Source organism: Salmo salar, chromosome ssa15, assembly GCF_905237065.1.
Source record: "Salmo salar chromosome ssa15, Ssal_v3.1, whole genome shotgun sequence".
In the NCBI taxonomy this organism is placed as follows: domain Eukaryota; kingdom Metazoa; phylum Chordata; class Actinopteri; order Salmoniformes; family Salmonidae; genus Salmo; species Salmo salar.
In genome coordinates, this window is record NC_059456.1 from 82,738,326 (window position 1) to 82,765,514 (window position 27,189).

General features: G+C 45.5%; 1 protein-coding gene across 2 annotated transcripts in view; it reads right to left on the minus strand.

The window, feature by feature from the left end:
• The window catches only part of LOC106572368 (plexin-A1), a 269,207-nt gene that overhangs the window by 103,017 nt on the left and 139,001 nt on the right, over positions 1-27,189 (minus strand). For both annotated transcript variants that reach the window (XM_014146446.2, XM_014146445.2), the window contains exon 4: positions 10,308-10,439. In XM_014146446.2, the coding sequence (XP_014001921.2) occupies positions 10,308-10,439 (132 nt within the window). The remainder of the gene's footprint in view (positions 1-10,307; positions 10,440-27,189) is intronic.

Sequence of the window (27,189 nt, forward strand, 5' to 3'; positions counted from 1 at the left end):
TAGAACATACATTATCATTCTAACTCTGCACCTAACATGATAGAACAGACATTATCATTCTAACTCTGCACCTAACATGATAAAACACACATTATCATTCTAACTCTGCACCTAACATGATAGAACACACATTATCATTCTAACTCTGCACCTAACACGATAGAACACACATTATGTTACTAACTCTGCACCTAACACGATAGAACACCCATTATCATTCTAACTCTGCACCTAACACGATAGAACACACATTATCATACTAACTCTGCACCTAACACGATAGAACACACATTATCATACTAACTCTGCACCTAACACGATAGAACACACATTATCATACTAACTCTGCACCTAACACGATAGAACACACATTATCATTCTAACTCTGCACCTAACACGATAGAACACACATTATCATACTAACTCTGCACCTAACACGATAGAACACACATTATCATTCTAACTCTGCACCTAACATGATAGAACACACATTATCATTCTAACTCTGCACCTAACACGATAGAACACACATTATCATACTAACTCTGCACCTAACACGATAGAACACCCATTATCATTCTAACTCTGCACCTAACACGATATAACACACATTATCATTCTAACTCTGCACCTAACACGAAAGAACACACATTATCATACTAACTCTGCACCTAACACGATATAACACACATTATCATTCTAACTCTGCACCTAACACGAAAGAACACACATTATCATACTAACTCTGCACCTAACACGAAAGAACACACATTATCATACTAACTCTGCACCTAACACGATATAACACACATTATCATTCTAACTCTGCACCTAACACGATAGAACACACATTATCATACTAACTCTGCACCTAACACGATAGAACACACATTATCATTCTAACTCTGCACCTAACACGATAGAACACACATTATCATTCTAACTCTGCACCTAACACGATAGAACACACATTATCATACTAACTCTGCACCTAACACGATAGAACACCCATTATCATTCTAACTCTGCACCTAACACGATATAACACACATTATCATTCTAACTCTGCACCTAACACGAAATAACACACATTATCATACTAACTCTGCACCTAACACGATATAACACACATTATCATTCTAACTCTGCACCTAACACGAAAGAACACACATTATCATACTAACTCTGCACCTAACACGAAAGAACACACATTATCATACTAACTCTGCGCCTAACACGACAGAGCAAGGCTAAGGTTTCTCCACTGTACTCTACTGTACCAAAATCAATACCACCAGGGCCATTTTCTCTTCATTACAGCAGTTGATTCTGTCTATGTAAGCACTGCGACGGCCAATTACAACCAATGAGTCACATTATGTTACCGTTTTACACTGCTGACATCACCTGACCTTACCATGGTCATCTATTCAGCTATAGTAGAGGATAGATAACCATCTCCACGATAACCATATCCTGTAGCATGACATCAGTCAGAACATCCATTGATTATGGATCATGATCCACTTAATCCATACATATATACTGTCAATTAGAAAACAAGACCATCTACATGACAGTTGAGGTCAAGGATGACTTAATATACAGTGCATTCATCGATCTTCTCCCGAGAAAACTTTACTCCTGGACTAATCTGTCTGTATTTCCAAAGATGTAGGAGTTTAAACTTTACGGATGCACCTAGTTCTCCTCTCCGTGTCTTTATTGTCAGAACAACAGCGAGAGGAGCTTCCGTGTATAAATCCAACGCACGTTAATCGAAATTTCTCTCCTTGAAGTTAAACGGACAGTTTTATGTTTTTCTCCGGTCCCAGCATTTACAGTGGGGAGATGTAGTACGATGGGTTACCTGGAACTTTTAATTAACTGCTTGTGAATATGGGGAATGGTAAATGATTCTGTCAGTTTGGGAAATTGAGTTTTTGATGTTTGAGGCACAACACTAGCCTTCCACACTGGCATTTATATTATCCAATGATGAGAGACAAATGGAGAAAAGGCAGGAGGGGATAGGTAGGACAAACAGAGTGCTTCTCTCTCTCGTCTCTCACCCCTGCCGACCGAACCTTACTCTCCTGAACGCACAATGATTACATACGGCGCAGGAGAATGGTTTATACACTCGTCTGAAGCAGATTTATCTGGAACCGTGTCCCTGCAGGACACTAGTAGGGCAAACAGAGTGAGATTAAGGCCCTGTTGGTTGATTATGAGGTCACATTAAAAAGGTAAAACACAACCCCACCATCAGGTAATTTACAGTATGGGAAGATGACATGTCATGCTCTACTGGTCATCCATCACACCTGCTGAACACCCTCAGGAGACAAGATGATGTATGAGACGATGAGACTAATATTATTCACATTGATTAGATATACTTCCGTCCCCTATGATGAATAGATAGGTATTTCCTATCTCAACACCAAGGGAGCTAAGGGAGAACAATCCCCTCCAGCTGCTCTGAGTCTAAACCAAGACAAGACCAGGGCTGTCTACTGGGAAACTGTTGCATCATCTACTCCACAACTTCACCTCAGGTTGTGTCTCAAACGGCACCCTATTCCCTATATAGTGCAATACTTTTGACCAGGGCCCTATTCAAAAGTAGTGCACTATATAGGGAATAGGGTGCCGTTTGGGATGCATTCTCAGTGCCTGGGAACAACCCTATAATTTTTTTTGCAAATGTATTAAAAATAAAACAACAGAAACTCCTTATTTACATAAGTATTCAGACCCTTTGCTATGAGACTCAAAATGTAGATCAGGTGCATCCTGTTTCCATTGATCATCCTTGAGATGTTTCTACAACTTGATTGGAGTCCACCTGTGGTAAATTCAATTGATTGGACATGATTTGGAAAGGCACACCTGTCTAAATAAGGTCCCACAGTTGAGAGTGCATGTCAACCAAGCCACGAGGTCGAAGGAATTGTCCGTAGAGCTCTGAGACAGGATTGTGTCGAGGCACAGATCTGTGGAAGGGTACCAAAACATGTCTGCAGCATTGAAGGTCCCCAAGAACACAGTGGCCTCCATCATCTTTGGAACCACCAAGACTCTCCCTAGAGCTGGCCGCCCGGCCAAACTGAGCAATCGGAGGGGAGGGTCTTGGTCAGGGAGGTGACCAAGAACCCGATGGTCACTCTGACACTCTGACAGAGTTCCTCTGTGGAGATGGGAGAACCTTCAAGAAGGACAACCATCTCTGCAGCACTCCACCAATCAGGCCTTTATGGTAGCGTGGCCAGACGATAGCCACTCCTCAGTAAAAGGGACATGACAGCCCGCTTGGAGTTTGCCAAAAGGCACCTAAAGACTCTCAGACCATGAGAAACAAGATTCTCTGGTCTGATGAAACCAAGATTGAACTCTTTGGCCTGAATGCCAAGCGTCACGCCTGGAGGAAAGCTGGCACCATCCCTACAGTGAAGCATAGTGGTGGCAGCATCATGCTGTGGGGATGTTTTTCAGCGGCAGGTGCTGGGAGACTAGTAAGGATCGAGGGAAAGATGAACAGAGCAAAATACAGTTAGATCCTTGATGAAAACCTGCCCCAGAGCGCTCAGGACCTCAAACTGGGGCGAAGGTTCACCTTCCAACAGGACAACGACCCTAAGTACACAACCAAGACAACGCAGGACTGGTTTCAGGACAAGTCTCTGAATGTCCTTGAATGGCCCAGTCAGAGCCCGGACTTGAACCCGATTGAACATCTCTGGAGAGACATGAAAATATCTGTGCAGCGTCGCTCCCCATCCAACCTGACAGAGCTTGAGAGGATCTGCAGAGAAGAATGAGAGAAACTCCCCAAAATACAGGTGTGCCAAGCTTGTAGCGTCCTACCCAAGAAGACTCGAGGCTGTAATCGCTGCCAAAGGTGCTTCAACAAAGTACTGATAAAAGGGTCTGAATACTTATGTAAATGTGATATTTCAGTTTTTTTCTTTATAAATGGGCAAAAATGTCTAAAAACCTGTTATTGCTTTGTCATTATGGGGTATTGTGTGTAGATGGATGAGGGGGAAAAAACAATTTAATACATTTTAGAATAAGGCTGTAACGTAACAAAATGTGGAAAAAGTCAAGAGGTCTGAATACATTCCGAATGCACTGTAAATATCTCTGAGAAAAAGACAGACAGAAGGAGATAATGTCCATTCGTATCTGGTGACAGCCAAAGCCCTTTCTCAGGTTGGATACTGTCAACAAATCCCAAATCTAAAACCATTGTTTTGTAGCTCAGTGAGTGCTGTATGCAAAGATCCTGGTGATTTTTGGCTTAAGTGTAAAACTCCATTCCACAGCTGGGGTAAGCTCCTGTCTGAGCCCATCTCTTTAGCAGGCTGCTGTTTCTGAGAGAATGCCATCACTCAGCTTTCATCCTACTCTCCTCTTAGGATGGGCCTTTGAGAGAAGGAGAGAGAGGGAGCCGTAGAGAGGGGGGAGAGGGAGCGGGAGAGGGAGAGATAAGAGAGACGCTCCCCTCTCTGTTCTGCCGACCACAGGGGCACGGGGCCCATTGACTCCTTCACCAGGTGGAGGCAGAGGCTTTAAAAGAGGAGATGACGGTAGTGAGAGAAAGAGAGAGATCTCTTCAAACCAATTAATTTCCCCACCTCTCCTCATCAATCTTTTTATACGTGTGTGCGAGAGAGAGGGAGCAGAGGGAAAAGCTGGTCTGGCTCTGAATCCCAGACACATTCAGTATTCTGTCTGCCACTGCCGCCTGCTCAGATGCTAACATCAGTCAAATGTGATCTGCTTTGCCGATATACTGTATACAGCAGAGATAGGAAAATACACACCAGATTCTCTCTAGTTAGAGGGAGAGTGCATGTCGGTGTATATGCGCGCCACTGTGTGGTGAGCCAGAAGCAAGAGTGGAGGCTGGAAGTGGTTGAACTAGACCCTAGGGGGTGGTGTCTCATCTGACAACCCAGGAACGAAGCTATGGCCAGGGAATAGCCTCAGTGTGAGGAGAGAAGGCCATTCCTACATGAACATCCATACAACACCTTAACATGAATGGACATCTAAATGACATACAGTACCAGTCAAAAGTTAAAACCCTACTCATTCAAGGGTTTTTCTTTATTTTTACTATTTTCCACATTGTAGAATAATAGTGAAGACATCACAACTATGAAATAACACATATGGAATCATGTAGTCACAAAAAACTGTTAAACAAATCAAAATATATGTTATATTTGAGATTCTTCAAAGTAGCCACCCTTTCCCTTGATGACAGCTTTGCACACTCTTGGCTTTCTCTCAACCAGCTTCATGAGGTAGTCACCTGGAATGCATTTCAATTAACGTGTGCTTTGTTAAATTTCAAGAACTTTCAACGTTTCTTGAAGTGCAGTCGCAAAAACCATCAAACGCTTTGATGAAACTGGCTCTCATGAGGACCACCACAGGAAAGAAAGACCCAGAGTTACCTCTGCTGCATAGGATAAGTTCATTAGAGTTACCAGCTTCAGAAATTGCAGCCCAAATAAATGCTTCACAGAGTTCAAGAAACAGACACATCTCAACATCAACTGTTCAGAGGAGACTGTGTGAATCAGGCCTTCATGGTCGAATTGCTGCAAAGAAACCACTACTAAAGGACACCAATAAGAAGAAGAGACTTGCTTGGGCCAAGAAAGATGAGCAATGGACATTAACCCGGTAGAAATCTGTCCTTTGGTCTGATGAGTCTAAATTGGAGATTTTTGGTTCCAACCGCTGTGTCTTTGTGAGACACAGAGTAGGTGAACGGATGATGATGATGATTTCTGCATGTGTGGTTCCCACCGTGAAGCATGAAGGAGGAGGTGTGATGGTGTGGGGGTGCTTTGCTGGTGACACTGTGTGATTTATATAGAATTCAAGGCAGACTTTACCAGCATGGCTACCACAGCATTCTGCAGTGATACGCCATCCCTTCTGGTTTGCTCTTAGTAGGACTATCATTTGATTTTCAACGGGACAATGACCCAACACACCTCCAGGCTGTGTAAGGGCTATTTGAAGGAGAGTGATGGAGTGCTGCATCAGATGACCTGGCCTCCACAATCACCCGACCTCAACCCAATTGAGATGGTTTGGGATGAGTTGGACCGCAGTTTTGATGTCTTCACTATTATTCTGTAGAAAATAGTACAAAATAAAGAAAAACCCTTGAATGAGTAGGCGTGTCCAAACTTTTGACTGGTACTGTAGGTGATGTACCAGTGGGCCATCCATGCTCATCTATAATACACAGCCTTGCGTTAATAAATCCTAGGACCAGTGGTGATGGAAGTCACACATAATGGTAATCGTATTTATAAGACAAAACACATCTCCATGTAGACTATGAGATGTTTCCTCTTGCGCTGCTGTAGCCAGTGTAGTAAGGGAATGTGTGTGTGTTTTCCTGCACACTGTTGGTGATTGGGGAGAAGCGTAGGGCACGGGGTCAGCTTCTCTGGGACCGGGGCTAGCTGCAGTACTAAGGGAAGGGGGATACTATATACAGTAACTAAGTGGAGTCAGTGTGCTAATGGTCCTCTGCTCCAGCTGAGCAGTAGAGCAGTTAGGCTCAGTAATCCCCTACTCCTCCCAGCTAACACAGCTACACCACAGAGGACATAACTACTGCAGCCACCCAGGGAAAGACCTCCCTTCACACACTACCTAACCCTCACAGCATTGCTGAATGTGTGTATCGGCCACTTCTTAGAAGCTGTTTCCCTCTAGAGGGTTGAATGTTGGGTATTGTTAAAGAGGCTTTAAATGACATGTCCCATGTATTGGTTGTGTCCAGGGTTTAGCTCTGGCTAAAGCTCTGGCTGTGGTGGAGACAGAGCATGAGAGAGAGAGAGAGAGAGAGAGAGAGAGAGAGAGAGAGAGAGAGAGAGAGAGAGAGGTTTCATGTTTAACATCGCTGCTTGGACTTGGCCGTGTAGTGATTGAACTCTATGTCAAGGCCACTCAAATGGAATCCATTTGTATCAATTACAGCCCATCTTTCCTTTAAAGATTTAGACACATGGAAGTCGATTAGCTGTAATTGCTGGGAAACTGCAGCGAGTCAAACTATAGCGTGTGTGTCTGTGCTGGAGCTATGGCACTGTTGTGGTCATTATGGTAGCAGAGATAAGATAACATGAGACAGTAACATCATCTAACACTGCATTTCCACTGGATCTCTTATCACTCTCTATCTGTAGGAAGGTTACTGTAAAGCTATTGTAAAGTGTCACAGATAGAGAGAGGGTGGTCAGCGGCTGGGGAAATAACATAGACTACATACTGATATGGCAGGGGCAGTTTCCTGCATCTGAATATAAGGCCAGCCAATGTACAGCACAGTACAGTACAGTACAGAGAGATACTATGTAGTACAGTACAGAGAGACACTATGTAGTACAGTACAGGGAGATATACTATGTCGTACAGTATAGTACAGAGCGATACTATGTAGTACAGTACAGAGGGAGATACCATGTAGTACAGTACAGCACAGAGATACTATGTAGTAGAGTACAGAGAGAGATAATATGTAGTACAGTACAGAGAGAGATACTATGTAGTGCAGTACAGTACAGACAGACACTATGTAGTAGAGTACAGAGAGAGAGATGCTATGTAGTACAGTACAGAGAGAGATACTATGTAGTACAGTACAGTACAGTACAGAGAGAGATACTATGTAGTACAGTACAGAGAGAGATACTATGCAGTACAGTACAGAGAGAGATACTATGTAGTACAGTACAGTACAGAGAGAGATACTATGTAGTACAGTACAGTACAGAGAGAGATACTATATAGTACAGTACAGAGAGAGATACTATGTAGTACAGTACAGAGAGAGATACTATGCAGTACAGTACAGAGAGAGATACTATGTAGTACAGTACAGTACAGTACAGAGAGATACTATATAGTATGTTCACAGAGAGAGATACTATGTAGTACAGTACAGTACAGAGAGAGAGATACTATGTAGTACAGTACAGAGAGAGAGATACTATGGAGTACAGTACAGTACAGATAGAGTACTATGTAGTACAGTACAGTTCAGAGAGAGTAACTATGTAGTACAGTACAGAGATAGATACTGTGTACTACAGTACAGAGAGAGATACTATATAGTACAGTACAGAGAGAGATACTATGTAGTGCAGTACAGTACAGAAAGAGATACTATGTAGTACATTACAGAGAGAGATACTATGTAGACAGTACAGAGAGAGATACTATGTAGTACAGAGAGATACACTATGTAGTGCAAAACAGAGAGATACTATGTAAAGCAGCAGCATCCTCTCTCTGGGGATGCTATATGACTAATGCAGAGTTCTCATCTTGCTCTGTACATTTTCTGCCGTATAAATAAAGCTGTCATGTTCAAATGCAGGAAGAGCTTTCCCCTGGTGCAAGAGTAAAGGGCCTGTCCCCCATATGGAAGGAGATTCATATTCATGCTATCAATTAGGACACATGGAGGTGTACGGTACGGAGCGGGGAAGTGGGGGTGTGTAGAGCAGAATATACACACAGGCTGTACTGAATAGTGCTCTGGGTTTAATTCATATACACCATCCACTAAGTCACATAACAGGCATTGTGCACCACACATTTTATGGTTATTCTATCTCTCCTTTTTTCCCCTCATTTTCCATTTTTCTCCTCCTCCTCTACCCCTCAAACGTGGAGGTTAAACGGCACCGGCTGATATTCCCCTGAGGACAGGCGCCGCCTTTGTGGCAGAGGCCGTCACGCTTGGACGGAGCCCGCCTCCCAAATCATTTGATGGAAAATGGCTATTGATATTCAGTCATCAGTTTCTGGGGATGTCGGGGGTGTGGGGGAGGGGGGGCTGCAGGCTTGGCGGCGTTATGATGGAGTGCACGGTAACCTGTCTGTCTGTCCCGTAAGTAAGGCCTTATCAGGAAAATGTATCCCTGTTCAGATAGAGTGTCACAGGGTGTCACAGAGTCAGGCAGTGTCACAAAGTCAGGCAGTGTCACAGAGCCAGGTGGTGTCACAGAGCAAGGCGGTGTCACAGAGTCAGGCAGTGTCAGAGTCAGGCAGTGTCACAGAGCCAGGCAGTGTCACAGAGCCAGGCGGTGTCACAGAGCCAGGCGGTGTCACAGAGCCAGGCGGTATCACAGAGTCAGGCGGTATCACAGAGACAGGCGGTGTCACAGAGCCAGGCGGTATCACAGAGCCAGGCGGTGTCACAGAGCCAGGCGGTGTCACAGAGCCAGGCGGTGTCACAGAGCCAGGTGGTGTCACAGAGCCAGGCAGTGTCACAGACACAGGCGGTGTCACAGAGCCAGGCGGTGTCACAGAGCCAGGTGGTGTCAGAGCCAGGCGGTGTCACAGAGCCAGGCAGTGTCACAGACCCAGGCAGTGTCACAGAGCCAGGCAGTGTCAAAGAGCTTGACAGTCCTTACTTCTGTCACATCATGTCACTATGCCTCAGAGCAGCCAGGAGACATAAACACACACATACAGCTCTGCTCTGACATATATTAATGTAATACTGCATAGCCATCAAGAGAAGGGCCGGGAGGAGAGGGTGAGGGGGGCTGAAGGGAGGGGGAGAGGGGGCCACGGGGTGTTAAATAGCAATCCAGAGGAGTGAGAGGGGCATTTTGAAGAAGCCGCTTCAATTTAAACTCCCGAGATGAATCCTTAGCGGTAAGCCTTGGTGGCCCCTAATCTCGCATCACCCTGCTAACCAATTCCATCTCTTCTATTCTGATAAAGAGAGAGAGGCTGGGAAGGGAAGGAAGAATAGAGGGGTGGTGGGGGGAGCCCCCAGTAATGATGGAGGAAACGTCTTTAATGAGTGTTCAAGAGGAGGCCCTCCAATTACAGCTTAGGGGAGAAACCACATGAAAGAACAGAGAGATCAGGGAGAAAAGGAGAAAGAGAAGAGGGTACAAATAACTGGGGAAGAGGGGAGATTTCTCTTTCCGCTGGTGATTTGGTTAAGAGGGGGATTTGGACACTAATTCCATCAATGGGGATCACAGAGAGGGGTGCTTTCTGTTGCCTGTGATGAGGGGTGCTGACTGGGGAAGGAACATTTGTGAGGGGAGAGGGGGTAGGGCAGGGGGGCTGGCTCAGTGCTAGAAATCAAACGGAAGCAATCACAAAGAGTGGCTGGAGTGTCTGACAGAAAACCCCCACACAAACACACATGCGCACTTAACGTTTACGCTTGTGTAAATGTGAGTGTTTGTTGGTGATAGTGTGTTTTTACACAGCGTGTGTGTGTGCCAAGCTTGTACCTGTTTGTCTGTGAGGGCATAGATGTGCTGGTGGTCTGGGCTGAAGAGCAGGTCTCTGTGGATGGGACTCCCCTCGCTCACCGCCACGTTCTCATACAGCATGGCAGGTTGGTTGACAGAGTTCACCAGGATCTGAAACACACAGTAGTCGTCAGTACATTTACAGCACACGACAGCTGTCAGTTCAGTATAGTTACAGTCCATACGTTTACTGTACATATGCTATAGGAAGAAGGCAGAACAGGTAGAAAGTGAAGTATGGAAGGTAGTCTCTGTAATGGTGAGACTTGTCAAATAAAAGTGGATTGTGTGTAATGTTAGTGACAGAATGATAGAGCACTGTGGAGCATCCCAGCCACAACATAAAGGAAACCAAAGGCCTCTGTAAATCTGACAGTCCATTTCTGCTCCACAACCATAAATCATCAGACAACTCCACACGCTGCTGCTGCACTCTGCCCCCCAAACTACAGAGAGAGAAAACTCTCCTCTCTTTCTCTCTCTCACACACACACACACACACACACACACACACACACACACACACACACACACACACACACACACACACACACACACACACACACACACACACACACACACACACACACACAGAATAGTTAAACACGTCCACACACACACACACACACACACACACACACACACACACACACACACACACACACACACACACACACACACACACACACACAATAGTTAAACACGTCCACACACACACACACACAGAATAGTTAAACACGTCCACACACACACACACACACACACACAGAATAGTTAAACACGTCCACACACACACACACACACACACACACACACACACACACACACACACACACACACACACACACACACACTCACACACATACACACTCAAGCTCTCTCTCTTCTCAAACACACACACAAACAAATGCACAGACACACACATACCCTGTCCTGACCTACTGTTCCATTTCTGCACAACTAAGTCTCAGTTTGTCCATGTTGTTGTTATTACAAAATAATGATCTGAGCATTGTAATGGCTGATGCATAAGAATGACCTACGTCGAACCAGGTACTCAAAATACCAAAACAAAGGTCAAATACATATTCAACTATTCTGCCTCCAGAATTGCCTTCCTGTACAGTAGAAGCTCTTTGTATAATAATAATAATCAATCAGAGTTGTGTTGCCCTTTCATGTGTTTGACTGGTTGCCAGGGGCTAGCAGCAGAAGCAGCCGCTATTACTGACTATTTACTGTTGGGTTTGTCCTTAGAGTGCAACAGCCTGCCGGTCTCCTTCCTGAGTCTGTTATGTCCCACTGGAGACCTGCCTTCCTGACTATAGCTATCATCACCAAACACTGCAGTCTCCCTGCTCAGGGTCTAGTGGATAATACAGGCATTTAGCTAACACACAGCACTGGGTCTTTCTACCCCTATTTCAAGGGGAGGGCTTGGTTAGGGGAGACTAATGTGCTAAATCAACTGGTACTTGGACAATAACAACAGCTGCCACCCCCCACACACACCATTTGATGTTGATGTGAGGTCGGGGGAGTGTGACCTCCCTGTTCCCTTGTATTTCAGGCTCTAATGATGTACTCGGTCCACGGCCCAGGTCAGCTTGATTAATGGCCTGCCTTCTCTCTATCACTCTGCCTGGGCACCAGGGAGGATATTACCTGGCTGGGCCCGATGACACCAGTACTACCATCACCTCCACCAGACCCAGACCCGGAGCACCACCCCACCACAAACAAACTGATAAAACAACACCTCACGGCACAACGTGGACTGAGTAAGGGACGCACACACACACACAGACACACTCTAACACACTCACTCTACACACACACACATTGTAATATTGTAGTATTTTATTGTACATTTGTAATAATAGAGTAATAATGTGTCACGACGTGGCCTTTTGGGTGTATATCGTGAACCCCCCCCTTCTCACTTTCTCTCTCTCCCAAGTCAGGTTTTACAACGGTCATAAATACCTGGTAGAAACTGCCATGCAGTATTGAGAGAGTCTACCAGAATAAAACTCCTAATCCCCAAAATGGGAGAACTAAACAATATTTCTATTTTTGAGAATGTGGGAATGGTCCGTGGACACTTAAGGGACAGTCATGACGAGTGTGTTTCATTTGGTGATCTCATGAAGGACAGGAAACACACATAACTGTATCTCTTAAAGTGGACATTTCCCAGCTGTCAGGTTTACATCTAAGTATTGTGAAAATATATGATTGAATATGAAACTATTTGTGAGAAGATGTAATGTCACGTTGGCCTTCTAAATGAGATACTTGTTTAGTTATAAAGTTTTAACTAGTCAGTGGCCACACCCCTGTGAGCCCAGACATTACATCAGGCGTCATAGAACCGCCCCGAGTATAAAACCCACTTCCTACAAAATGTACATTAAGTCAGAGAACGCCGGGACAAAGTCCCCACGTTGGAATGGCTACAATTCTATAGATCGTTAGACCATACAGCTATAGTTTTGGCTACACGGCTGGAAATGGTTAAACTCTGAGACTATCGATCACTTCAGAATAAGAGCAAATCTTAGACGTATAATTACTAGTCTGCAGCTAGAAATTACGTAAGTCTAGTACGAGAAAACCGACAACCACGGAAGCATCTATTCTAAGAACATGGTACGCCTGACGTATCCATTACAACAGACACTATCCAGAGCCGCGTAGAAAGCTACAACCACTAAAGACATTGTGATTATGGGGAAGTTAACCAGAGACTCTCTGATGAACTGACTCTCCAGCAGACTGACCAGCAATTCCAAAAACGACATACGGGTGTAAATATATACATTGCAATTAATCTCGAATGAGTGGCCGTTCACGTGCAAAGGATTAGCATTTCAATGAATATAATTAAACTGTGTGTAGTGAATCCATTTTGTCTTTCCCGCTCTTTCTCAGTCCCCACCCCTTTCCTTTGTCTACCAAGCTGTCATATCAGCTTCGTCCGCTAGGGACTTTTTCTTTGTATCATGTAGTAACCCAAATATCTACTGTTTGTTTGTTATATAATTCTGTGTGATTATTTAGTTAGTTAGTAAATAAATAATTAAGCCAATTTGTATATCGCTGATTCATGATTAGGCTAGGGTTCATGCAGATATCCAAGGGTTTGCGACGTTCAGCAATGAGAACTGATCACGTAATAATAATTCATTCATAGAAAATATCTGAAGAGTTATTTTCGGAAAATTATAACTCTATAAATCTCAACCTTTTCCATGGTGCTCCGACTTCCTAGTTAATTCATGTTTACATGATTAGTTTAACCTGTTAGGGCTAGGGGGCAGTATTGACACAGCCGGATAAAAAACGTACCTGATTTAATCTGGTTACTACTCCTGCCCAGTAACTAGAATATGCATATAATTATTGGCTTTGGATAGAAAACACCATAAAGTTTCTAAAACTGTTTGAATGGTGTCTGTGAGTATAACAGAACTCATATGGCAGGCCAAAACCTGAGAAGATTCCATGCAGGAAGTGGCCTGTCTGACAAGATGTGTTTCATCTAGGCTGTTTTTATTGAAGATTTAGGATCTTTGCTCTAACGTGACACTTCCTACGGCTCCCATAGGCTCTCAGAGCCCGGGAAAAAGCTGAACAATATCGAGGCAGGCTCTGGCTGAAACACTTTATCGCGTTTGGCAAGTGGCCGCTCAGAGTACTGTGGGCTTAGGCGCGTGCCCGAGTCGACCGAATGCTTTATTTTTTTTCGTCTGTTTACCTAAATGCAGATTCCCGGTCGGAATATTATCGCTTTTTTACGAGAAAAATGGCATAAAAATTGATTTTAAACAGCGGTTGACATGCTTCGAAGTACGGTAATGGAATATTTAGATTTTTTTTGTCACGAATTGCGCCATGCTCGTAACCCTTATTTACCCTTTCGGATAGTGTCTTGAACGCACGAACAAAACGCCGCTGTTTGGATATAACGATGGATTATTTTGGACCAAACCAACATTTGTTATTGAAGTAGAAGTCCTGGGAGTGCATTCTGACGAAGACAGCAAAGGTAATAACATTTTTCTTATAGTAAATCTGACTTTGATGAGTGCTAAACTTGCTGGGTGTCTAAATAGCTAGCCCTGTGATGCTGGGCTATCTACTGAGAATATTGCAAAATGTGCTTTCACCGAAAAGCTATTTTAAAATCGGACATATCGAGTGCATAGAGTTCTGTATCTATAATTCTTAAAATAATTGTTATGCTTTTTGTGAACGTTTATCGTGAGTAATTTAGTAAATTCACCGGCAGTGTTCGGTGGGAATGCTAGTCACATGCTAGTCACATGCTAATGTAAAAAGCTGGTTTTTGATATAAATATGAACTTGATTGAACAAAACATAATGTCCTAGGGTTGTCATCTGATGAAGATCATCAAAGGTTAGTGCTACATTTAGCTGTGGTTTGGGTTTATGTGACATTATATGCTAGCTTGAAAAATGGGTGTCTGATTATTTCTGGCTGGGTACTCTGCTGACATAATCTAATGTTTTGCTTTCGTTGTAAAGCCTTTTTGAAATCGGACAGTGTGGTTAGATTAACGAGAGTCTTATCTTTAAAATGGTGTAAAATAGTCATATGTTTGAAAAATTGAAGGTTTTGCATTTCTAAGGTTTTTGAATAACGCGCCACGGGATTGCACTGGCTGTTACGTAGGTGGGACGATTTGGTGCCACCTAGCCCAGAGAGGTTAATCACGTAATAATTAAACCTAGAGAACTGATTTGATATAAATAAGTATTCACATTTAATGATAGTTCAGACACAATAAATGTAATAATGTCTTGTACAATGTATTGTTTTATTTATGATGCAGACTGTTGTTTTGTTGAGCTGTAATTGTTTTATTTATTATGCACACTGTTGTTTTGTTGAGCTGTAATTGTTTTACTCCTGTTTGGACCCCAGGAAAAGTAGCTGCTGTCTTGGCAGCTAACGGGGATCCCAATAAATACTAAATACTAATAGAAGGGGGCTTCGACTGGGAGGGTAGGAGAGAGGAGGAGAGCGGAGGAGACCCCCCCAGTTCCCGCCCCACCTACCGACTTCCAAAGGCCTTCTGATATCGGTCAGCCTGCTCTTAGTTTTAGGAAGGTGTCCTGCCCTGAAGCTTGTATCACAGTACAGCACAGAGAAGTGATGTAGGTCAAGTGGTTCTGGAGGACACAAAGCCTGAGCAGCATGACCATCAGGCCACCGTATGGTCTCAAACTCCAGTCTCCCCAACAACTGTGTAGTGTGTAGCATTCTCCAGAGGGGCACCGCAGTCAGGGGTCATCCAGTAGACTGTGCAGGAGGAAGAAGGCAGAGGGGGATGATAAAGAGGCTAGCAGGCCTGTGATTTGTGGTAGTGTGGCTACCTCCCTCTCCCTATAGGACGAGTCTCATTTAAGAGCTAGCGGGCCAACACTGATAATACCAAGGACACTGCATCCTATCTCTCTCTCCTGCTCTTTCTCTTTTCCTTTTCTCTCCCTCTCTTCACTCTCTTCCAGAGAGAGGCTACCAAACTAGGATCAGCAAATACTCTACAGGAGAGGTAGGGAGAGGGGGAACAAATGAGGGAACTTAAGGCACCTCTTTCCTCTCCCATATTGTACTCCGTCTGCACTAACCTACTCAAACTTGTCACTCTGTTACTAGCAGCCTAAGGTAAGACACGGGGCGGGGGCATATGCATTTATGTAAACAACAGCTGTCTACATACCACCACAGACAGAGGCGGGCACTAAAACCGCATTCAATGAGCTGTATTCCGCAATAAGCCAACAGGAAAATGCTCATCCAGAGGCGGCGCTCCTAGTGGCCGGTGACATTAATGCAAGGAAACTTAAATCAGTTTGACCTAATTTCTATCAGCATGTTAAATGTGCAACCAGAGGGACAAAAATTCTAGACCACCTTTACTCCACAATGCTCTCCCTTGCCCTCCATTTGGCAAATCTGACCATAACTCTATCCTCCTGATTCCAAGCTAAAATTAAAGCAGGAAGCACCAGTGATTCGGTCTATAAAAAGTGGTCAGATGAAGCAGATGCTAAACTCCAGGACTGTTTTGCAATCACAGACTGGAACATGTTCCGGGATTCTTCCGATGGCATTGTGGAGTACACCACATCAGTCACTGGCTTCATCAATTAGTGCATCGAGGACGTCGTCCCCACAGTGACTGTACGTACATACCCCAAACAGAAGCCATGGAATACAGGCAACATTCGCACTAAAGGGTAGAGCAAAAGGGTAGAGCTGTCACTTTCAATGAGCGGGACTCTAACCCGCAAGACTATAAGAAATCCCACTATGTCCTCCGACGAACCATCAAACAGGGAAAACGTAAATACAGGACTAAGATCGAATCGTACTACACCGGCTCCAACACTCGTCGGATGAGGCAGGGCTTGCAAACTATTACAGACTACAAAGGGAAGCACAACCGAGAGCTGCCCAGTGACACGAGCCTACCAGACAAGCTAAATAACTTCTATGCTCACTTCGAGGCAAGTTACACTGAAACATGCATGAGAGCATCAACTGTTCCAGACGACTGTGTGATCTCGCTCTCTGCAGCCGATGTGAGTAAGACCTTTAAACAGCTCAATATTCACAAGGCCGCTGGGCCAGACGGATTACCAGGACGTGTACTCCGAGCATGCGTTGACCAACTGGCAAGTGTCTTCACTGACATTTTCAACCTCTCCCTGTCTGAGTCTGTAATACCAACATGTTTCAAGCAGACACCATAGTCCCTGTGCCCAAGAACACTAAGGTAACCTGCCTAAATGACTACTGACCCGTAGTACTCACATCTGTAGCCATGAAGTGCTTTGAAAGGCTCGTCATGGCTCACATCAACACCATTATCCCAGAAACCCTAGACCCACTCCAATTTGCATACTGCCCCAACAGATCCACAGATGATGCAATCTCTATTGCACTCCACACTGCTCTTTCTCACCTGGACAAAAGGAACACCAATGTGAGAATGCTACTCATTGACCACAGCTCAGCGCTCAACACCATAGTGCCCTCAAAGCTCATCACTAAGCTAAGGATCCTGGGACTAAACGCCTCCCTCTGCAACTGGATCCTGGACTTCCTAACGGGCCACCCCCAGGGGGTAAGGGTAGGTAACAACACATCCGCCTCGCTGATCCTCAACACGGGGGCCCCTCAGGGGTGCGTACTCAGTCCCCTCCTGTACTCTCTGTTCACTCATGACTGCATGGCCAGGCACGACTCCAACACCATCATTAAGTTTGCAGACGTCACAACAGTGGTAGGCCTAATCACAGACAACGATGAGACAGCCTATAGGGAGGAGGTCAGAGACCTGGCCGTGTGGTGCCAGGACAACAACCTCTCCCTCAACGTGATCAAGACAAAGGAGATGATTGTGGACTACAGGAAAAGGAGGACCGAGCACGCCCCCAGTCTCATCGACGGGGCTGTAGTGGAGCAGGTTGAGAGCTTCAAGTTCCTTGGCGTCCACATCACCAACAAACTAACATGGTCCAAGCACACCAAGACAGTCGTGACAACGGCACGACAAAACCTATTCCCCCTCAGGAGACTGAAAAGATTTGGCATGGTCCTCAGATCCTCAAAAGGTTTTACAGCTGCACCATCGAGAGCATCCTGACGGGTTGCATCACTACCTGGTATGGCAACTGCTCGGCCTCAGACCACAAGGCACTACAGAGGGTAGTGCGTATGGCCCAGTACATCACCGGTGCCAAGCTTCCTGCCATCCAGGACCTCTATATGAGGCGGAGTCAAAGGAAGGCCCTAAAACTTGTCACCCTAGTCCAGCCACTCTAGTCATAGACTGTTCTCTCTGCTACCGCAAGGCAAGCGGTACCGGAGCACCAAGTCTATGTTCAAGAGGCTTCTAAACAGCTTCTACCCCCAAGCCATAAGACTCCTGAACAGCTAATCAAATGGCTACCCAGACTATTTGCATTGACCCCACCCCCCCCCCCCCACGCTGCTGCTACTCTCTGTTGTTATCTATACATAGCCACTTTAATAACTCTACCTACATGTACATAATTACCTCAATTACCTCGACACCAGTGCCCCCTGCACATTGGAACATTGACTCTGTACCGGTACCCCCTGTATATAGCCCCGCTATTGTTATTTACTGCTGCTCTTTAATTATTTGTTATTCTTATCTCTTACTTTTTTAAATGCATTTTCTTAAAACTCCATTGTTGGTTAAGGGCTTGTAAGTAAGCATTTCACTGTAAGGTCTACACCTGTTGTATTTGGCGCATGTGACAAATACAATTTGATTTGATTTGAATATTCTACTTCCAACATAAGAAATGGCTCAGAGGGAATATGACACTCCCCCTTCCCCCTCTAATCTTACTTAAGAGGGACCCCTATGGTTAACAATTAGCCAAGCTAATCATTGAGTATGATGCATGTCCTATGATGGGAATAAATGGCCTACTCCAATCTATTTACTATAGGATCAAGGTTTCTAGCTCTACAATTGTAGCGTAAAGATATTTCATTATTTCAATATTCTGTAAGTGGTCTGAGCACAGGTCTCCTAGGCAGACACACACACCGACACACACACACACACACACACCGACACACCGACACACACACACACACACACACACACACACACACACACACACACACACACACACACACACACACACACACACACACACACACACACACACACACACACACACACACACACACACACACACACACACAGCCAGGGCCGTGCTGAGAGAGGAGAGCGCTCCACAGATTTCTCAAACAATAGCCTCTTGGACACGAGCCAGGAGTTTTGCAAGAGCGAGAGGGAGAGTGGAGAAATTCACTGCGTTCAAGTCAGTCTCGCCTCATAAAGGTGTCGAGAGATACGAAGTGGGGAGGACAGTGGGCAAAAATAACAACAAATTCAATTCCTCCCGGGCTGAAGGCTTTAAATGCGGCGAGCGGCGGGTGCAGCCGAGTGACCACGGTGCTACAGCCCCGTTGAGGCTTATTGCTGTTGTCCCCACAGTAGATACCATGTCACTGGTGCTCAATCACAAGGAGAGGTCATAGCACTGCTCTGCTGGTCCAGTCAGCCACCTCCAATGCTCCACGTCAGCACAGTCCTTTGTTTACCCTGACGTCCTTATCGCCTGGAGCAACACACACACAGGATCACTCACAGAAGCACACACACACACACACACACACACACACACACACACACACACACACACACACACACACACACACACACACATAGAGTAAAGGAAAACTCCCCATCTCAATGTTTTGAACCTCACACTGACAGTAAGTGCAGTTGTCCAATGCAGGTGTTGCTTAGGTCAGTGTTTCCCGACCCTGGTCCTCCAGTACCCCCAACAGTACACATTTTTATTGGAACCCTGGACAAACACACCTCATTCAACTTGTCAACTAATCAACAAGCCCCAATGAGCTGAATGAGGTGTGCTTGTCCAGGGTTACAATGACAATGTGTACCGTTGTGGTACTGGAGGACCAGGGTTGGGAAACACTGACCTAGTTAGTGTACAACCCTCCTCAATCTGTTTTATTAGAGTGGGGGGGGCAGGGTAGGACAGAGCCAGGTTACCCATCCCTCTTCCCTGGAGGTCACCAGCAGGTCACACCTTGGCTGCTCACACACCAACCAAACACAGCCTCAGACAAACCTTACTGTCTAGTGCAGTTCCAGAGCATCACGGCTGTCTGCTAGTGACATAACTACATTAGAGTAGGTCAGTAGTGGGAGGATGACAGGAAGGGATGCAGGCATGCACACGCTATAACACAGCAGTAGTATGAGGGCTAGTGTCAAGTGTTCCTTCTGGGATTGGATCTACATCCAGAGTCAAAGGTCAAGCTCATTCCACTGCTGGTATCTTCCATTAGATTAGACTGGAGTGGAGTGGCGCGATGGCAGGGGCGGTTCGGGGGGAGGGGTATTCAGTACAGGAAGCCAGCGTTGTGGTCGCCATGCAACACAACACCGGGCAGGAAATAGCTGCGGAGATTAAGACAAATGAATGACAGGGGCTTTGTCATGAGATCTCCCTCTTCTCTCCTCCCTCCCAGCCTGTCCTTGTCCATGCCAGACACTACAGCAACCACTGACCCCTCAAATCCCAGCTGTTGGAAATCTATTTACTCTGGCTTGGAGAGGGGCACAGAGAGACATTAGGCTAATGAAATCAAACAGGGGCACTTCCCAGATGAGACTGGAACCAATTTCATTAAGCTCCCAGTGATGTGCTGTGTAGCACCATGGGCTGTACAGAGGATAACGGGAAGGCATGATGATCAATACCAAGGCAGAGCTCAAGTCTGATAGTCAATATTTTGTCACTTTCTCCCTCTTCTTTGACTATCATCATATTCTTCACTTCCAGAACAAATTGAATAATTGTGATCATTTCAAAATACTTTGCAATGAGCAAATCATCAACAAAGCTTGCTTAAATCCACGCTCCTAAATCCACGCTCGTGGCCCCTAAGCCCACTCAATGTTTGTCAGTATTTTACCACACCTGTTCAATTCAATGAGCCACAAACATCAACCATTGTACATGGTTATTAAACTGATCACGCCCACTGTTAGACATCAGATATAATGATGAGACCTGGTGCTACTGTCTGTCTCAGTCTGTGTTATATAATGATGAGACCTGGTGCTACTGTCTGTCTCAGTCTGTGTTATATAATGATGAGACCTGGTGCTACTGTCTGTCTCAGTCTGTGTTATATAATGATGAGACCTGGTGCTAGTGTCTGTCTCAGTCTGTGTTATATAATGATGAGACCTGGTGCTACTGTCTGTCTCAGTCTGTGTTATATAATGATGAGACCTGGTGCTACTGTCTGTCTCAGTCTGTGTTATATAATGATGAGACCTGGTGCTACTGTCTGTCTCAGTCTGTGTTATATAATGATGAGACCTGGTGCTACTGTCTGTCTCAGTCTGTGTTATATAATGATGAGACCTGGTGCTACTGTCTGTCTCAGTCTGTGTTATATAATGATGAGACCTGGTGCTACTGTCTGTCTCAGTCTGTGTTATATAATGATGAGACCTGGTGCTACTGTCTGTCTCAGTCTGTGTTATATAATGATGAGACCTGGTGCTACTGTCTGTCTCAGTCTGTGTTATATAATGATGAGACCTGGTGCTACTGTCTGTCTCAGTCTGTGTGTGACCCTTCCTTTCTGGAGGGCATCCAGAGTATCACACACACTTGCTGACGGCACAGTCTGCATCTCCTACTCATCACCTCCTCTGTACACACACACACACATACACACAGACACATGCATACGCACTCCTACCTACCTACACATACATTCAGCCACATCAGCGAGACAGGTATAAAGCAGACAGACAGACAGACAGACAGACAGACAGACAGACAGACAGACAGACAGACAGACAGACAGACAGACAGACAGACAGACAGACAGACAGACAGACAGACAGACAGACAGCAACCTGGACCTGACGCCTGCCTCTGCTGGAGTCTGTCATTAATAATAAGAAAATAACAAGAGGCCCTTTTCTGTATGAGAGACAGAGAAAGGCATGAATACACCTCCTCTCTCTGTTTGAAGCTCCCTCCTTCATCATGGCTGCATCTGTTCTCTCCTTGTAGCGGTGGTCCTCTGGGACTGGCTGGCATGTCTCAGCCTAAACCCTCTTTAATCTTTCAGAGCCCGATGGGTAGAGTTTCTCCTGCGCCAGTCATCCCCGCTGCCATCTCCCCGCTCTGCCACTACAACCACAGCTCCGCTCGCTGCTGCTCTTGACATAACTAGGTCTTTCCGTGCATAATACAGCAGCTATCCGCTAGACTCCTGCCTTTGATACGCGGTCCTTAGAAGTGGAGATCTGCATCTGATAGAACCCAATCACTGGCTAATTAATGAGATGGAGGGGGCAACCAGCACTGCCACCACTCAGTCCTCAACACTGCCCATGTCTGCCCGGCCGTGCCAGTCGGCCGTCCCCTGACGGAAGGGAACACAGCAGCGTCTTGGCATGGCATGCAACAGACACTCTGAAACATGAGTCTCGGTGACGCAGTTTTGTGACAATGAGAGCAAGGTTCGAAGAACCAAAAGTAGGTTATATGCTGCAGCATAGTGCAGCTGAATGTATAGTTATTAGGCTTCTAGTAGCTGCTGTGGTGTTTGTGTTGTGATTGAGTTGCATCTTCATTAAGAAGGGATGTTCTGTGGTGGACAGGAGAATAAAGAGTGTGTGAAGGAAGGGAAGAGAGGTTGATGAGGAAGCTGACCTGCAGAGGAAAGAGGAACCAGCTCTCTGATTAAAACTCCTCCAGCTGCAGCCATGACCGGACCCCCCCTAACCAACGCTCACATCCTCGCGGTCAGGGATCATCAACTAGATTCAGCCGTGGGGCGATTTTGTCTTGAGCGGATGGTCAGGGGGCCGGAATATAATTACAAATCATTTGTAGACTGCAAATTGACCGCAAGAAGCCCAAACAGATATAATATTTGACTAAAACAATAATTTCAAACCTTGCATACATTTGTATGTGATCACATATATCTCTCTATTATATGTGGGAATACTTGGGAACAGATGTCCAAAATTGAAATCCCTTGGAGCTGATTTGATGGTGTTTTATGTCCAACAATTTAAAAAAGATTGTCAGGAAACTCGGGCGGCCAAATAAAATCCCCCGATTCGGCCCTCCAGTTGGGCAACCCTGCACTAGGTCATCAGCACATCTCCTGACCTCTCCCAATCCATCTCTCCATTCCTTCCCTGTCATACCACTTCATAAAAGTCTATGTAATTCATTCACACACAGATGGAACTTGTTTTATGTGGATCTAGGGCAGGCAGAGAAAACAAAGCACCAGTGCTAGCCTACATACAGCAGGGCTCGCAGGCCCCACCAGCAGCCTCCACCAGCCCCCCACAGCAGCCCTATTATCCCTGAGGGGATTGCTGTGCCAAGAGTGGCAAGGCCTGGCCATGCTAGTAACACTCTAGAGGGCTGTGAAGGAGGAAACCAGGCTGGCCCAGAAGTGGAGGAACTAAGCAGGTCGTTGGGACCCAGGGCCGGTGAGGGGGGACAAGGACCAATCATAGGGCCTCTGGTGTAGTGGTCTCCAGACTACTGCCTAGCTCTTGTTTTCACAACCCCAGTCATAAGCATTTCATTATGACAGCCCCTAGATGAGGGCAGGGGCCTTTTCTCTGTGCTCGCTCTCGCTGCACTTCCTCCTGCAATATCTGATTTGGCTCTGGGTCTACAGTGCCGACCGGGTCCTCAGAGCATTGGAAATAATTTCATTTCTATTTCTTCCCTCCCTCAACTTGCCTCTCTCTACTTTCTTTGACATACCAGATGCACACCAGTAGTCAAGCAAAACACACCGTATGGAAAAGAATGGGAGGTTTGCCCTGCAGTGAGTAGAGAAACTACTTCTAAGCCATCTCCATTTGTCAAGAACAGTACTGTAGAACCAAGGAGCCACTATCGAACAGTCTCTTAGTGGTGGGGGGTGGACTAATGGATCTCATAGAATATACAGGGGGGATGACACAAGCTAGAGAGAGCCTTTGTCTATGGTTGATATACAGTACATCTGCCAATGCATCCATCCATTTCTAACTCAACATTTGGGTCATACAAAGACAACTAGGAGACTGCATCCGTTTTTAATGGCGATAAATGTCCGACTCATATTGTATCTGCTGTGGGGAACATTAGAACCTCCCTCTCACCATGTCAGTCTCACTTTCTCCAACCCCCCGGTTCCTGAGAGATGGTTCCTTCCCCTCGCCCGAGATGCCGAGAGTGGAGCAAACAGAGCAGATGCCAGACTACGGGTGAACACCAACACCATCACACACTGGCCTCAGATGCCTCTGACAGAGAATATAGGTCAGCCCAGCAAAACAGAGCATATCTTGGTTCTACCCAGCTCCCTGAATGTTAGCTAGGCAACACAGAGGACAATCTGTTCCTCTGATATAAGGTTGAGTGTGCCTTTGTAAAACAATCTGTCTACGTACTTCCATTATCCAACTTTTTCAAAAATGAAGAGAAACTGAAGTGTTCCTAAACAAGGGTTCGGAGTGTTCTAGACCAAGGAGAACATCTAAAAAAAAAGCATCCTTCATTAGTCAACTCTAAAAGAGTCCATTCCCCCTGGTTTAATGGATAAACTATGTACTCTGTCATCAAGACACTGTGTAAACAACACTGTAGAACAGAGAGCCATGGCTGAGAAACCCCAGGGAGGTAAGCAGGGATGAAACAGGAGTAGATGGAGAGGAAATGAACCTGGAGAGAGGGAGAGAGATAGAGAGAGCTCACTGCGTCTGTCTGATGAGGGGAGAAAAACAACTAGCTAACTGCTGTAGAGAATAAGAAGCAGTGTGTTTTTAGCAGAGGTGTGTCTAAAAGAGAGGTGCCAGGAGACTCACAGGGGGGGAGACAGTGGGGGATAAAATAACTACCAGAAGACTCAAAGGTAAAGGGGGAGAAAGGGTGGAGAGGACAGTCTTGGGGGAGGGAGGGTAGTCAAAATAACCCCAGTGGACGCTCCATGGTAGGACTGTCTTCTTGAGGCAACAGAAGCTTATCTGAGGCTAGCAGTAAGAGTGGCAACAGCACAGCCTCTAAATCAGTCAACACAACTACTGTAGGTAGATAGCACACACAGTATGTAGTCTTTGGTTAACTGCCTTGCTCAGGGGGAGAACGACAGATTTTTACCTTGTCACCCTGGGGACTCAATCCAGCAACCTTCCCATTACTGGCCCAACGCTCTAACCACTAGCCTACCTGCAAGAGCTACTGCTCTATGAGCCAGGATGCTAATGGGCCTCTTTCTCTCACTCTGCTGAAGTGGTAACATCCTCTACAACTGTGTACACTCTCAGAGTGTGTGTGTAATGGAAGGGGATGTCAATTTGAAGTGTTAGGATTGTACAATAGCATGTATCAGTGTGTGTGTGTGTGTGTATGTGCGCGCGCGCGCACGTGTGTGTGTGTGTGGGTGTGTGTCTGTTTTTGGTTGTACTATCCTTGAGGCGACCAGATGTCCTCATAAGGATAGCAAAACAAGGAAAATTCGGACAAGTGGGGTCATTTCGCTGGTCCACACAATGATAAAGTGTGTATGTGTTTGGTGTGTATGTCTTTGATGTGTGTGTGTGTGTATGTGTGGTGTGTATGTGTTTGGTGTGTGTGTGCGTATGTGGTGTGTATGTGTTTGGTGTGTGTGTGCGTATGTGGTGTGTATGTGTTTGGTGTGTGTGTGTGTGTGTGTGTGTGTGTGTGTGTGTGTGTGTGTGTGTGTGTGTGTGTGTGTGTGTGTGTGTGTGTGTGTGTGTGTGTGTGTGTGTGTGTGTGTGTGTTTGTTTTGTGTGTGTGTGTGTGGTGTGTATGTGTTTGGTGTGTATGTGTGTGTGTGTGTGTGTGTGTGTGTGTGTGTGTGTGTGTGTGTGTGTGTGTGTGTGTGTGTGTGTGTGTGTGTGTGTGTGTGTGTGTGTGTGTGTTTGGTGCGTGTGTGTGTGTGGTGTGTATGTGTTTGGTGTGTGTCTGTGGTGTGTATGTGTTTAGTGTGTGTGTGTGTGGTGTGTGTGTATGTGTTTGGTGTGTGTGTGTGTATGGTGTGTGTGTGGTGTGTGTGTGTGTAAGGTGTGTGTGTGGTCTGGTGTCTATTTGTTTGGTGTGTGTGTGTGGTGTGTGTATGTGTTTGGTGTGTGGTGTGTATGTGTTTGGTGTGTATGTGTGTGTGTGTGTGTGTGTGTGGTGTATATGTGTTTGGTGTGTATGTGAGTGTGTGCGTGGTGTGTATGTGTTTGTTGTGTGTGTGTGTGTGTGTGGTGTGTATGTGTGTGGTGTGTATGTGTTTGGTGCTTGTGTGTGGTGTGTATGTGTTTGGTGTGTGTCTGTGGTGTGTGTGTGTGTGTGTGTGTGTGTGTGTGTGTGTGTGTGTGTGTGTGTGGTGTGTGTGTGTTCCATATTTGTGCTGAAAGGTTCACTACATTATACAACATTGAATTGCCATTCATAACATCAATGGTCAACAGTTAATTGTGTATGTTAATTGTGTATGTGTGTGTGTGTGTGGTGTGTATGTGTTTGGTGTGTGTGTGTGTGTGTGTGTGTGTGTGTGTGTGTGTGTGTGTGTGTGTGTGTGTGTGTGTGTGTGTGTGTGTGTGTGTGTGTGTGTGGTGTGTGTGAGTTCCATATTTGTGCTGAAAGGTTCACTACATTATACAACATTGAATTGCCATTCATAACATCAATGGTCAACAGTTAATTGTAATATCAGCAGCTTGTCTCCACCGCTTAGTGCAGTGGCCCATGAGGAAGTAGGCTACAGTAAGAAGGACTGAGAGCAGTGAGCGGCCATCTGAGAGACAGACTGTATACTGAAGAGAAATTACCCTTTTTCTCATCCATATGAGGACTGTTTTAAAAGATCATGTAGAGTGGGCTATTCTGTATTACTCTCACACTCTGTTGAGAAGATGGGAACGGGATACTCATCTTTTCTTGGAAGAGATTTTTCTCATCCACATGAGGACTGTTTTAAAAGATTATGTGGAATGGGAGAGCGAGAGAGAGGAGAGATAGGGAGAGAGTGAGAGAGAGAGAGAGAGAGAGAGAGAGAGAGAGAGACAGAGAGAGAGACAGAGAGAGAGAGAAAGGGAGACAGAGAGAGAGAGAGACAGAGAGAGAGAGAGACAGAGGGAGAGAGAAAGGGAGACAGAGAGAGAGAGAGAGAGAGACAGAGAGAGAGAGA